General features: G+C 34.8%; 2 protein-coding genes across 2 annotated transcripts; one reads left to right on the top strand and one right to left on the bottom strand.

Annotated features, from left to right (window-relative positions):
- Nucleotides 1–1,751, top strand: LOC145140435 (SEC14 cytosolic factor family protein / phosphoglyceride transfer family protein). Its single transcript, XM_079073930.1, has 3 exons — nt 1–342; nt 995–1,259; nt 1,356–1,751. Exons 1-3 carry the CDS (start codon nt 102–104, stop codon nt 1,588–1,590), a joined length of 741 nt encoding a protein of 246 aa, XP_078930056.1. The 5' UTR covers nt 1–101; the 3' UTR covers nt 1,591–1,751.
- Nucleotides 1,752–4,232: 2,481 nt separating this feature from the next.
- Nucleotides 4,233–6,733, bottom strand: LOC145141182 (Ubiquitin-associated (UBA) protein). Its single transcript, XM_079074501.1, has 9 exons — nt 6,480–6,733; nt 6,291–6,391; nt 5,705–5,845; nt 5,563–5,629; nt 5,324–5,475; nt 5,133–5,234; nt 4,926–5,039; nt 4,628–4,807; nt 4,233–4,536 (listed from the first exon to the last, which is right to left on the bottom strand). The coding sequence occupies exons 1-8, from the start codon at nt 6,502–6,504 to the stop codon at nt 4,640–4,642; spliced, it is 870 nt and encodes a 289-aa protein (XP_078930627.1). The 5' UTR covers nt 6,505–6,733; the 3' UTR covers nt 4,233–4,536; nt 4,628–4,639.
- Between the last annotated feature and the right edge of the window lie 8,301 nt (nt 6,734–15,034).

The following is a 15,034-nucleotide window of genomic DNA, read 5'->3' as shown; positions in this document are numbered from 1 at the left end:
CTGACCCTTCTAACAGGGCATTTTGCTTTATCCTCCTTTCTTCTCAAAAACACCATTGAAAGCAGAATAAGGAGATGGAGAAGGGAATTTGAGAGATAAATATGGCGACTCGGGAAGAATTCAAGGTAGTGGTAGTGCCGTCGGATCGTCACGGCATAGACCCACGACCTCTTACATCATCCGAAGCCACCACCGAAGAGAACTGGCACGACTGCCCTTCCGATCTTGCCTATAACGACGACGAGTTCCCAGCTCTTGATGCTTTGCAATTCTTTCGCCTTGAATCTAGTTCTGATAAATCCGGCAATCGCATATTTCGAATCGTTGGCAAATACTTCCCAGGTATTATCATACTCTGTTAACTTTTGTGCTAATTGTAAGAGATAACGATTGAATAATTTAATTTCTATCAGGATTCACGTCTCTTGATATGCGGTATCAGTTGGTGTTTTGGGATTGGGGATTATGATTATGATTTTATCGCATTCAGCTTCCACAATAGGTCTTTAAAAGTTACAATCTACCTTTTAGTGATTTGAATGAACCCTATTATGTCCTGGAATTGTTCAACAAAGTAGAGTTCGACATACAAATTTGTATTTGTGCCCATATTCGACATAGAAATTTGTACGAAGTTATGAATACTTACTTCCTTTTTACCTTTCTTGCTCATGTGAATCTTAAAAGTTAAATCCCATGGTTATCAAAAAGCTTTGGTATGTTTAGGGTAACACCAAATCCTGTAGAGTTTGAAAAAAAAAGTTTTTCTGCTTTCTTGAATGTGTCTCTTTCTCTTACACTGAATCTGAATGTCATATTCTTTTTAACTTCATCATGAATGCGCCTCTTGCTACAAAGGTGAAATATCAGTCATAAATTGGTTAAAAAAAGTGAAGCATTGTTTCATAAATAAGCATTTAACAAGTACCATGTGAATGGTGTCATGTTGTACCAAATAATTACTATTGTGTGTTTGTTAACTTATAAATTCCAGCCCCAGTGATCCATGGTGAATGGCTAAAGAAGTACATAATATACAAAATGTCGACAGAATTGCCACAAGGCCCTTTTTGCATTGTCTACATGCATTCCACCGTTAGAAATGAATACAACAACCCCGGAATCACCATCTTGAGATGGATCTACGAAGAGCTTCCTTCAGACTTCAAGGACCGCCTTCAAGTTCTCTATTTCGTTCATCCCGGAATCCGCTCCAGGCTCCTTATGGCCACCCTCGGCCGCTTCCTGTTAAGTGGAGGGTAAGTGTCACTTTGTCTCTGTCACTGTCACTGTCATTGTCACTGTCACTGTCACTGTCATTGACACTGATAAAGTTTATTGTTCCCTTTTGGCAGGTTATATTGGAAGGTGAAGTATGTGAGTAGGTTGCAGTATCTGTGGGAGGATATGAAGAGAGGATCGATTGAGATTCCGGACTTTGTGGCTGAACATGATGAAGTTCTTGAAAATAGACCGTTGACTGATTACGGGATTGAACCAGACCCGCTTCATTTCACGGGACTTCCTTCCAATAGTTTCTCGTATGGGAGGTATGAAGATAGGTGGACATCTCGTGAGCCCATGTCTTAAATCTTGTCTCAATACTGAAAAATTGATAGATGTGTCATGTCTTGTGTGTACAACAAGTATGTATGTTAAAGATGTTAGTTTTGTCTGAATTGCTACTGTGGGTAAAGAATAAATTGTGTAATGTTGCTTATTTTGGGAAAGTTGGTTGCTATTTCATGCAATTAGTCCATGTATATGTGGTCTCAAATTGATATATATGACAAAGCTCTCAAAATTCCGTCTCAGGGACTATTATACTGTGAAACTGAATCTTAATTAAGACTTACATTTCTTTCCCAAATGTTTTTCATAAATGAGGTTTCCAATTTTGAGAATTATGGACTAACATAAAACCGATATTACTTGGGTGACAAAATTGTCAATCGTAACGAGAAAAAAAAATGGAATATTCAAACTATGCCTTTTTTCTCAAGATTCCTTGAAACAAAATTTTTCCAGGTTTACACATTAAGTTGACCTTTCAATGAACCTTTTTGTGCATTTATGAATCGACTTAACCGATAGACCTGTAAACCCGGTCATAAGGACTAATAAAGAAAATATCATTTTCCTTAAAAAACCAATTTAAGCTAAAAAAGTGAAGAAAAAAAAATATTCAATGACTTATCTACCTAGTCGAAAGGTTTATTCAGTTTGTTTCTTATAATCAAAACATACATGCGTGTGAAATAAAGTCGAAATAAAATCATGTGAATAAAGAATGGTCATTATGATTGCAAGCGTATACAGTTCTAAGTTCTTTTGGTCAAACCATAATACGTTTAAAATATTGCTAGTATTCAACGATTGATATTTATACGATGAAAGTCTGACAGTCGATGTACAGAATTCCACATAGTAGGTGAATGTTCAAACCCCCAACACACCTAAAATATTGCTTTGTTTGGCAATTTTCATCTTATAGGGTCTTACGTTGGGTTTACACTTTACATTTTTTTTTATACACAATTTAGTAAAGGCCTCTTTTTTCTTTGTGTACCCCTAATTTCCTTTTCTACCATTTTTTTTGTTGTTTTTTTTTATCTTTTGTTTTTTTCTTGTTGTCTTTTGTTATTATTAAACAAATTAGAATTTACATTTTATTAATTATCTGATATGTTAACTCTTTCAACATGACGATTATTACATGGTCTATGTGGTGGAACGTAAGCATTCAATCGAGCGTGATACAATGTTTGTCATCCAGTAAAACATGTTGATTTGTGCATATTCCACAGCCAAGAAACATTAGCCATTGGATGACCCTCTTGTAAATCACCCTTAACATAATGGCAACCGTTAAAGAGGGTCATATTTATAATTGGATGATTTGGGAAATCTTGTGGACCAATCCAAAGTGAGAAAGATGTTGAAGATTCGTCTTTGCTTAAGAAATGAACAATAACACCATACTTATTAGCAATTAGAATACCAGTGTAAGACATAATCATCTAATAATTGCGGGTGTTCTATAGAAAGTCAACACTTTACTAATGGTATTTATGTCATTTTCAAAAACCATTCTTTAATCATGAATGTGCATCAATAACTCTTTGTATAAGTCCGTCCGAATTTGATGTCAATAGTCTTCACTAAAACCAAGAGCAACAACTACTGTCTGAAATCCACAGTGTTCATCTCCTTCACATTTTTATGTGTGACATGTATGGTTGAAATTCACTTGAAATTTCATTCATAAGTGTATGGTCGAAGTAGGATCTTTCAATTGTTGTAGAAATATTGATTTAGACAAAGATATAAGATATGAAATTTTCGAATAAATTCAATCGATCGATCGTATTATATATACGTAATAATAGAAGAAAACAAAACATCAAATCAATCTATTTATTATTATAGTTAAAGTTAAAAAGACATCAAATCAAATCAATTATTTAATAATAATAATAATAATAATAATAATAAACAAAACAAAAAAAAAAAAGACAACCAAAAAAAACAAAAAAGACGATATTTTAAATCAAAATGGGTTTAAAGACAATAAAATGAAAAAAAAAGAAGGATACGTGGAGAAATTTCATGAATTAGAGGGTATACAACGACACCTTGTAATAAAACCTATAAAATTCAAGAATTTTTTGTATTTTACCCCCTGTAAGTTTGCAAAATAAAAAAAAATTAATCAAATTACAAAACAAAACACCAATCACCTTTAGAAATTAGGAGCATTTTTTTAGAGTAAATGAAGTACAAAAAAATGCATAGTGCCAATGTATTTTTTACCCAATAATAACAGTATTTATATAATTTACCAATAATAAAAATAATTATTATTGCATTATTTACTTTACTACTTAACCGTAATACACTTTTTTTACATATAAAAACAACACCACAGCACACTTGTATATCCCTACTCATTATAACATACTCACATTCTCTTCAACAATAACGACATTCACATTAAACTCTAAGCAGTTTACATTTCAAGTTAAGAGTATTACCTGTAAAAACAAGTATAAATTCTCTGCTATTATAAACAAAAGTTATTGATGAGCTATACCCATATTGATAACAAAACCAAAATACATCAATATACCTCACAATTCAACATTAACTTTTGTGACAGAAGAGAATCTTTTAGGACTATTTTCAAAGAGAGCATTCACGTCTTTTCAACAATTTTCCACAAACAAGAGATCTAAAGCAACCACCTTTTTAGGAGGGACAAAATATTACAATTTTTGGACCCATTGATAATTTTTTTTTTTTTGTCAAACCGCATTTTCTAGTGTCCGATAATTGACCCTACATGATTCTAGTTTCACGAGTATACACATCTCTATCATTAGTAAAAAAAAAAAAAAAAAAAAAAAAAAAAAAAACATGACAGTAAATAAAACGAAACTAAACTTTGAACAAAACACCATAAACAAGTTTGCGAGTTCTTCTAGAAGAGCAGATTATCCTATTATCTTCAACTCAAAACTGGAGCATAGAGAATATCTGGAAAATAGCAATTTTCAAAAACTTTTAGCATCATCAACTAACTACATTTGTATCATAAAAAGATATATATGAATAACTCCATATTCACCTGTGAATGTGATTAATGAACTTGTGACTCAAGAAGAATATTTGTAGCAGCATTGATGTCGTTTCTGGCATGAACAAGGGCTTGTCTGGCTGAATTCCTATCAAATCCCATGGAAACCAATGTCTCAATTGAATCCTCTGGTGGCTCAGGGGTAGATGATATCGGGGCACGATAATTACCCTGAAAATTAAGCATCATAATCACAACTTCATCATTTAGTTCTAAAACACTTTCTAAGGCACATTTTATCGAACAGATAGAGTGCAAAAATGGAAACTGACATAAATTTTCCAATTACCTCAACTTGACGAGCTGCAAAGGATGGTCCATTTCTAGGTGGTGGAGCAGGTGATGCACTCCCCACAGATGGCAAAGAAAGCCTTGAGAAAAAGGAGGCTATCAACTCTGGGAACTGAAATTATCAAAACCACAAGAATCATTGTAAAATAAATTATTACTCTTCTTTTTTTATGTTTTCTCTTTCAAGATTAACAAAAGTAATAACCTTAAGCCTGCGGATGCGTAGTACATTTAAACGATATAAAGTGCCAGCAAGGATGCCACATAGACCTGGAACTAGGGATCTTTTCCAAGATGATAGTAGAAGCTGCATCATTTAAAATAAGTATAATGAAGATAATATTTTCAATAGCCTGTAAGTTAAAAAAGCTTATATTATATTATAATTATTACTACCTGAAGACCAGCTAAATAAATGAAAGATTTGTCTGAGAAACTTAGAGCATTCACACGAAACCGTGTTGAAACAGGAATGTCAAAATAGAATGGAACAAAGGAAGAGAATATAAGGCCATAGGGTCCAGATGTAAGCACACTCAAAGTTGGATCTGCATAAAGTAAGTCAAAAGTGCAAGGTAGGATACCAAAAGAAACTCTTGTAGTAATCATAAAATGAAGCACACTAAGTAGCTTACCATTAAGAAATGCTTGGCCAAAACGCTGTAGCAGTGAAGACACAATTATAGAAAAGGAGACAAACACCTGCAGACAGAGATTTGGTCGTTACAGTGGAATAAAATTCAAGCATGTTAATTAATGGGTTGAGAAAATACTCACAGCATATTTGTTAGAACCAATTTGTCTCTCAAACACACGAAAGTAGTATAGAAGATAAGCACCAAACATGAGCTCTGGTGTAGATGAAAATGTAAAAGTTGAAACAATCAGTTTCCATAACTGAAGCTTCTTCCAGATATCCTGTCATGGGAAAAAAAAAACAAATATAGATCAACAATTAGCTCTAAAGGTTTATTTAATTATGAGGTTCCAGCACTCCAAACTGTTTATGTGGGAGAGCAATCTTTCCTTACAATTTCTCAACTTCAAATTTTTCATCATTCTATGTCATAATGTCATGTCAGATTAGGGATTACTATCATCTATTCCCCAAGTTGATCTATGTTAGGAGATACAACTATGATTATATGTTAGAATCAGGGTTTTGCTAGTTTTTCTGTATGTATCCACCAAAATGCCCATCTTGTGCGGCAAGTATTTCAGGGAAGAAGGAAGAAGTAGAACTGAAATCATAAATTTGGACAAAGGGTGATCAGTATAGTCGATCACAAAATACTCCTAAGTCCCTTAGAACTGTAAATTGATACTGGTACATTTAAGCATTAAGAACAAAAAGAATCCACACCTGATAAGATAATCCGAGCTTGTTTGAACGACCTTGGATCCCAAACACGATCGTGAACACACAACACGCAATGACAAAGGTTCTAGTGATCGGAGCATTATCTGATCAATCAGCAAAAGAATTATAAACAACCGATTCAAATTAGCAATAAGAAAGGGAATTTCAAAGAAATTGGTAGAAAATACATACTGAAACCAGATGGGCCGCCGTTCATCTTCCTTTAAAGTGAACCAACGACCGTCAATCTTGAGAGGGCCTTTTATCGATTCAAATCTTTGTTCTACTATACCGATCTACGATGACGACTATAGTTTACTGGCAATTTTTCGGAGGGATTGTAACGAGTAGAATTTGGTAGGTTAGGGTTTCACTTGTGTCACAAGCTAGCAATGTTTGGTAGGGGATTACTCTGGTCAAAAAGGATTTTGTTGCTTCTAAAATCATTATAAATAATTATGACATCTATATTTTTGAGTTGAGATAACTAAAATATCAAAAATGAATTACGGGAAAAATGATAAGTGATCACCATTTTAAAAAAAATAGTCATACTAATCTTAGCAAAGTCGATTTTCATGTATGATTGATTTGTAAAATATATTGGTTAAATGTGACCTGAGAATTGCCAACATCAAATGGATATTGATTTGATGAAAAAAAAAAAAAAAAAAAAAACTCATCATCCAATATCTACATGATAAGTGTTTAGAGTAGATTGATGATCGTTCACCCAAAAATGTTTAAATATGCAATTATCCTCGTACTCTATGGAATATAAACATAAGTCACATTGATCGAACCATGTTAAATATATCTAAATATTATTAGTACTCTATGGAATATGAACATAAGTCACATTGATCGAACCACGTTAAATATATCTAAATATTATTAAAATAGAACCATTAATTCACCAATGAAGCAATCAGGATCTTTGATTGTATTTTAATCCTATGTTTTTCACCCTTAAATTAAATTGCTGACATCATCTTCTCCAAATAAAATTCAAACATTATATAATTATAAAATCTTTAAATTCAATAATTATATTATCAATTGAATCATATCATTCTATTTATATATGAGATATAAATAAAACTCAATTTCCAAAGATGCGTTCATCTATTTACTCTGCATTTAAAAACCAGAAAATTACGGATTTCAAATTTGCAAACTTGAATTATTTAAAACACAAAAATCTTTAATATCTTCCAATCAGTTAACTTACATCCGTATTTTTTACAATATACCATTAAAATCATTTAACCAAAATATTTACTTTCTATATCCAATCCAATTTCAATAACAATCAAAACGAGAAATCATGGATTATATTTCAAGATATTTTTACGGTTAAATATATATATATATATATATATATATATATATATATATATATATATATATATATATATACACACACACACACACGTGAATCCATATTTTTGAAATTCGTTATTCATCTTCTTCCTGTTTCGATTGCATCTAATAAAGCCTCATTCGTATTTTTTGAACTCCATCTGCTTCATAAAGTTCAACACACCAGGTGTGTTTGTTTAATTATCTTATATGTTCTTTTTGTTCGTATTTCTCTCTTCTGGAAAATCATCATTTATCGATTGTTTAGTTTAGCAGTTTAAATATTGATATTTGATTAAGCTATGTTTTGTGTTTGTTTATTTGCAACAATCAGTTATTATGGGTTTTAATAAAAATAATTGTTTCATTAACATGATCATACGCATAATTTTTTTTATAAACATGTGTTAACAATGTAATATATAACAATGTATTTATTTATTAACATTACCGAATCTGCATAATCAATTAAGCAATATACTTTCAACTACGACGATGTACTTTTCATACTTTTCAAACTATCTTATACTTTCATTAATGTTATAATAAACTATCCTGATATTACATAATACGTTTTTGGTTCCTAATGTTGTATATTTTTTCATGAGTCTGGTCATTTTGCTCTAAAAAAGGCAATGTACTTTTGATTTATAACAGAAAGTCTTTTTTATCAATTATAACATCATACTTTACTGTAGTCAAAACGACCAAACTCATCATACTTTACTGTCAAGTTTACCGTTTTGCCCCTGACAACTGTCAAGTTGACAGTTTTACCTTAATGTTAAATGGTTTTATTTTTTGTTTATAGTTCTTAAAAGAATAATGTTATTTCATGTTTTATAAATCTAAGTGTGTACGTTGTTTTCACTAAAAAATAGTGACAAATAGGTTTTGTAAAAGTTTTAGCAAATGAACAAACACAAGACATGGACTAAGATGAAACATTAGTTGTTTTCATAAATCTTTAAAATTTTGGTATTTGTTATCTTTTCTAGCTAATTTTTTTAAGGCATAACTTCTTAAAGTATTAAAAACATATTGAAATATATGTTATGGGATTGGGGGATCCAACATTGATTTGAAGTAACCAAACACAAAGCATAGCAGGGGCTAAAATGATACAGTGACAGTTTTTAAAAAATATTTACAGTTTTTGGTCCTTGTTATGTTTGGTAACCCAAATTTTACAAGTAGTAATTTCTAAAAGTACTATAACTTTATTGAAAATGGATACCAGGAAAGTTTTAGAAAGTGTCAAAAGTGATCAAAGACAATGTAACGTCTCGAAAATCCAAGGTAAATTTTTCATTTTTAAAACAATAATTCATACAATAATTTGTTCTCAAAACCATTCAAGATGAAAATAGTATTTAAAAATCAGAGTAAAAATCATCAATATGGAATAAACTCTGGGGGATGCTATACAGTCACGCCAGGCCCTTTCCTTCCGAACCGGAAGTACCTGAAACCATAAAACATAAACTATAAGCACAAAACTTAGTGAGTTCCCCAAAATACCTCATATCATACATACATAACAATTCAAAACATAACTAGGTATATTTCACCCCCCTTCAGTCTCTTTCAACCGGTATTGGGTCTATTTCACCCCCCTTCGGTCTCTTTCAACCGCTATTGGGTCTATTTCACCCCCCTTCGGTCTCTTTCAACCGGTATCGAGTCTATTTCACCCCTACAGCTAAGCATACAATCATATCAGCAAGAGTCACAAAGACAACAAGCACATACAGGCATAACACTAAGTGTCACAAAGACAACTATCATCATACAAACATAATCCAGTGGGTTGCCATTGTTGTCTTCGACCCACGAGTACAGTGAAGAGACTCACCTCAGTCTGAAGATAGACAAACCACACTCCCGGGCTGTTGCTACTATGGCTCCTTACATTGAACATTCCAAATTAACCTTAATCAATACTTAGGGTAATAACCCATGAATGGTCCAGATTACCCTCTTACATTCCAATGGGTAAAAGACCATTTTACCCCTTCCTCTAATGGGCCCCTCAATCCATGGCCAAAGTCCAAAAGTCCTAAGGCCCAAAATGGCGCAAAACCTCCAAAATGGTCCCTGGTAAGTACGCCCAACCAGATTCATAGCACGTTCCATGTCTCTTAGCTGCGGAAGTGCTTAGTGGATGATTCTGCAGTGGTATCGTTGGAGGATATTCAGGTGGATGACCGCCTGAACTATATTGAGAGACTGGTGGCGATCCTTGAACGGAAGACAAAAACCTTGAGTAACAAGGTTGTTGAGTTGGTGAAGGTGCAATGACAACATCGCAAGGGTTTGAAGTGGACTTGGGAGCCGGATAATGGGATGAGGGATCATTACCCGAAATTATTCGGAGCAGCGGACTTCGAGGACGAAGTCTGATTCAAGTGGGGGAGAATTGTAACACTTGAATTGGGTATGTTTCATTTTAGCCCTTCGTATTTAAAATATTACATTTTTGGTCCTTGTGGCTAGTACGCGGGGCGTACCATAGTGTACGCTTAGCGTACTAGCGAGGGTGTGATCGCGGGTTCGAGCCTCATACGTTGGCGTACGAGGGTTACATTGGGCGTAATCTGGCCAACTTGAAACCCTAGTTTTTAGGGTTTAACCCCTATATAAGCTCATTAAGTCTCATGAGCTTGGTGTCTTACCAGTCTCCATATGCCCTAAACCCTAATTTTTTTATCCTTAGCCATCATTTTATGTCTTTGAGCTCTTGAGAAGAAAAGTTGGTGTTTTATTACTCATTTTGAAGATATAGAAGAAGATTGAAGGTTCATTGCTTGGTGTGAAGCTTAGAGATCCAGAATCATCCTTCCTTTTGCAAGTCATTTGAGGTATAAAGATCTTATCTTGACAACTCCTTGTATGGATCTTCTTTTGGATTTGTTTATGGTCATTTTAGTCCCTTTCGGTTGGTTCTTGTGAGCTAGGGTCGGTTCATAAGTCTAAACTTGTAGATCTGGGCATTTGGGGGTCCCCTTGTTCTTAAAAATGCAAGCTTGGAGGTTTTTATGGACTCATGCATGTGTTAAAACCATTTGTTAAGTTATTTTGAGCTCTAAAGCCCCATTAATCCATACATGTACATAAAGTTGGCAACCTTATGTGATAAACGACCTTAGAGAAGTCAGATCTAGGTTTTGAGTCGAAGTCTTAACCAAATACGTGCTGAATAAGGAAGGTTGGCAAAGCTGAGGAGTATGATAGGCGCACAAGCTGGTACGACGCGCATACATGCCTCCATGCGAGTACGCTTAGCGTACGAGCTGAGTACGCCCCGCATACTCAGCAGTTGGGCTTAGGAAGGTTTGGGCTCACGGTGTTGGGCCATGATTGGACTATGGATGATTAGGGTCTTGTTGGGGCATCATAATGCTATTTTGGGCTAAAAAGGTTTGTTGGATCTTGGTTGAAGGCCCATAAAAGGGTTTTGGTATCACAACTGGAAATTTCAAGTCCAAAAACCAAGCCAAAGGAGTCTCGTATATGTAATAGTTATAACTATACTATTATTGTGTTTTGGTAATGTAATCTTTGATAATTATACTACCCTAAAGTCTCCTAAGTCAATGCAAACAATAAGAAATTTAAGTTACGTCAAGATGTTGATCATATCAACATAAAACCAATACATTAAAGTTCATGTGCATTCTTGACCATGAACACTTCCCTAGGAAGCACCCAAGGCTGTAAACCCTACATATGGGCCATGGTTGGCCATGAACAACTTCCAAGAGGCCACTTTGGCCGTAAACCACCTCAAACCACCAAGCCTTGACCGTGAACCACCCTAAGCATCAAAGCCTTGACCGTGAACACCATTCTAGGCCACTTTTAGGTTGTGAACACCATAAGGGACCCCCATTAGGCCGTAAACCACCTTGGTGGACCCACATTAGACCATAAACCTTAGTTTAAGGTCCATTTAGACCGTGAACCCCTTCCTAATTCAAGGGTGTTTACGGATTGTGAGTTGTTAATTAGCTATTTCCAATACAAATCTCAGTAACCTATGTATTACCCAACAGTAAACCAAGCAAACATCTTATCAATTTCCTCATCCTATATGAAGGGGCGTAAACCCCATTCCTCATTCTAGAACTTCATTTCACTTTCTGTGAATCCTCTCAGGAACTCAAGACTTAACTCCAAAACCCATTAATTCACAATTCTTCCTAGTTTTTGGTAAGTAATTCATGCCTAGTAAATGGTTCATACAGTTAGTTATTGTGATTCTTCTACTCACACATAAATTTATGTGTTAACAACCTTATGCTAGCAAAAATCCTCAAGAAGATCATCCAACACATCAAGTGTTCTAGGCTCAAATTTCTCACCCCATCCCTTCAACTACACTATCTTCTACCCAAGGTGAGCTTCATCCTATTTTTGAGTTTTCATTATTTTGGGGGAGGATACAAGTCAAAGCCTTATTGAAATCTTGATATATTTTCTTGTTATGCATGTATGCTAAGTTATATGTGCTAAACTTATGAAAACTCCATATGAATTAGCCCAAGAACTCGAAATCTTCTGCAAGTCTCAAGAGTTTGAGCCATATTTTACAAATTATGTATAGAAACAAGAACTAGTATCTTACAAAATATAAGTCACACATTGTTATGACAAAAACCATAAGGATTACTTCAAAATTTGCTTAAACAAGTTGTTGGTCAAAATATTGTGGAAGTGGTTAAATTATGGAAATAACAATATTTTGGGACCACTTTCGGCCATATATATATATATATATATATATATATATATATATATATATATATATATATATATATATATATATATATATCATTTTGGAACTTGAGATAAATTTGAGTAATTATTGAACATCTCAATTTCTAAAGGACCAAAAATGGAATTTTTGGATAAACAAGGGCCTTTCTGAACATTTTCTTAAATATAAGTCTAAAATGAGCATTTTAGAATAAATGGGCCATTTTCAACAATTCACATAGTTTTGAACCACTTATGACACCTTTTGACAAATATGAGTCTTATTTGATAATTTGTAAAAAGAAGGGCCATCTTTGCCAATATCGATAATACTGGGTCATCTTTGACAAATATGATTCAAGTGGATTATTTACAACAAACGAAAACGATATATATAGTCAACGAGTACAACTATTCTTATTTATTTAATAAATAACGGGTTTCAACAATTTGCACAAATATCTGTTAGTATTCTAGTCAGACGCATCTTCACTGTACCTATATATATATATATATATATATATATATATATATATATATATATATATATATATATATATATATATATATATATATATTAGTGTACGTTTAAAGTCCTGTAAGAGTTATAACCAGAGTCTCCTGGAGGGGGAGGGGGAATTTGTGTATAGATCTATACGGGGTTGACACCCCACACCTTCGCTGTTCGCTACAGCTAGACCGGCCAGTCTAGGGTGACAAATGTCTTAAACGAAAACGGCGCCTGAAGAACGTCTAGACAGGCACTCCGTCATATTAGTATGGTTATAACGACTCACTTAGAATATAACAGTGTTATTTAGAAATTTACGCAAGTTACACTTTTCGATTATAAACAACTATTGTTTAGATACTTTAAACGAAGCTTTTACCCCACAAGTCTTAGGGTTTTAAGACTACTATTTTGTACATCAGAAAATATAGGATTTTCTGGAGGAAATGGTTTTTATACGATTTCGAAAACGATAAACTAGAACACACATGCAACTATACTTGATTGGAAACAAGACTTACAACTATTTTGACAAGAAAATATTGGATTTTATGGTTTTCTAACTATCAAAGATTTTTATACAAAATACTCATGAACTCACCAACAATACATATTTTATGTTGACGCTTTTCAAACGACTTGTATTCTCAGGAAATCAGTAAGCAGGTTAATGGAACGCGGATTCAGGATTATTTTGCTGTAGTTTGGAAATTACTCACTATTGTCTCTTTTGTTTAATTTGAGAACATAAACATGATGTAAAACAATGTAACTTTGTTATCTTAATGTATGACGTTTGGATTTGCTATGTTTCATTTATATTCAATTGTTATGATACCGCACAATGACGTCACCCGCCTCCGGACGTTTCCGCCATTCTGGTTCGGGGATGTGACAGATTGGTATCTGTAACGCCCCGTTCCAGTTAGGAGCAGGAAGGAAACCCTTGGTGATTCAATAAGAGGCAGTAGATCTAAAGCTTCTAGTGCATTTCAAAAACTTTGAAGCCGGAGAGCCGCCGGAGCAGCAGATAGGGATCCCTCACCTAATTTTTCAGCAGTCAGTCATACGAGGTGAGTTTCCTTCCAGTAGTAACGGGTCTACGGCCACAATGTCGGCCCGTTTAAGTAGTAGAGTATGCCGGGGTGAGCCCGATGCCGGGGTTGGCCCGATGCAGTTTATATGTTTCTGGACCTCGGTCCGATGTCGGGGCGGTCCCGAGAAGTAGTTAAGTATGCTTGATGTCTTTGTGATTCATGCATGTATACGTGTTATGTGTTATGTGTTCCGGGATTCGGTCCGATGTTGGGCAAGCCCGATGCAGTGCATGCGATTATGTATATGTGTTATGTGTTCCGGTGTAAGCCCGAAACCGGGGCAAGCCCGATGTATGTTAGTTATTATACCATGCATTATCTGTTCCGGGGCAAGCCCGTTGTATGCTAGTTTATATGTTATGATTATATGTTCCGGGCTTCGGTCCGATGTCGGGGCAAGCCCGATGCAGATCATGTGATTATATTATGTGTTTATGATATATGTTATGATGTGAATGTTTCGGGGTAAGCCCGATGTCGGGGCAAGCCCGATGCCCGATGCGGTCGGATGTCGGGGTGAGCCCGATGCCCGATGCGGTCGGATGCCGGGGTGAGACCGATGCCCGATGCGGTCGGATGCCGGGGTGAGCCCGATGCCGGGCAGGAGTCCGATGTCGGGTAAGCCGATGTCGGGATTCGTCCCGATGCAGTTGGGAGTAGTCCCAGAGTTATGTTATTTGTTATATGTGCTTTGTATGGTATGTAGTAGTTTGGGGGAGCTCACTAAGCTTCGTGCTTACAGTTTGCAGTTTTGGTTTCAGGTACTTCAGCTAGTAAAGGGAAGGGCTCGAGTTGATGGCATGGCACACACCACAGTTTTATTAGTCTGGGAGTTTACTCTGATGATTTGTTATGAGATTTTGATTTGAGACAGATACTATGATGTTTTACGATACATGATTTATGATTCTACTTATGACTTTGGATGATTTATGATTTTAAAAATGGTTTGAAAACGAAATTTTTGGGTCATATTTTTGGGATGTTACAAGTTGGTATCAGAGCCTTGGTTTGAGGGA

Source organism: Lactuca virosa, chromosome 9, assembly GCF_052849685.1.
Source record: "Lactuca virosa cultivar CGN04683 chromosome 9, Lactuca_virosa_CGN04683_v6, whole genome shotgun sequence".
Classification (NCBI taxonomy): Eukaryota; Viridiplantae; Streptophyta; class Magnoliopsida; order Asterales; family Asteraceae; genus Lactuca; species Lactuca virosa.
The sequence above is the reverse complement of the archived record's forward strand: the minus strand, read 5'-3'. Positions and strand labels throughout refer to the sequence as shown.

Excerpts from the sequence above, each read along its gene's own strand:
- LOC145140435 (XM_079073930.1), top strand. The coding sequence starts at position 102 with ATGGCGACTCGGGAAGAATTCAAGGTAGTGGTAGTGCCGTCGGATCGT. Across the intron at positions 343-994 it reads CGTTGGCAAATACTTCCCAG|CCCCAGTGATCCATGGTGAA; the intron begins GTATTATCATAC and ends TATAAATTCCAG. Across the intron at positions 1,260-1,355 it reads CGCTTCCTGTTAAGTGGAGG|GTTATATTGGAAGGTGAAGT; the intron begins GTAAGTGTCACT and ends CCCTTTTGGCAG.
- LOC145141182 (XM_079074501.1), bottom strand. The coding sequence starts at position 6,504 with ATGAACGGCGGCCCATCTGGTTTCA. Across the intron at positions 5,846-6,290 it reads AGCTCGGATTATCTTATCAG|GATATCTGGAAGAAGCTTCA; the intron begins GTGTGGATTCTT and ends TTCCCATGACAG. Across the intron at positions 5,630-5,704 it reads TTGGTTCTAACAAATATGCT|GTGTTTGTCTCCTTTTCTAT; the intron begins GTGAGTATTTTC and ends CTCTGTCTGCAG.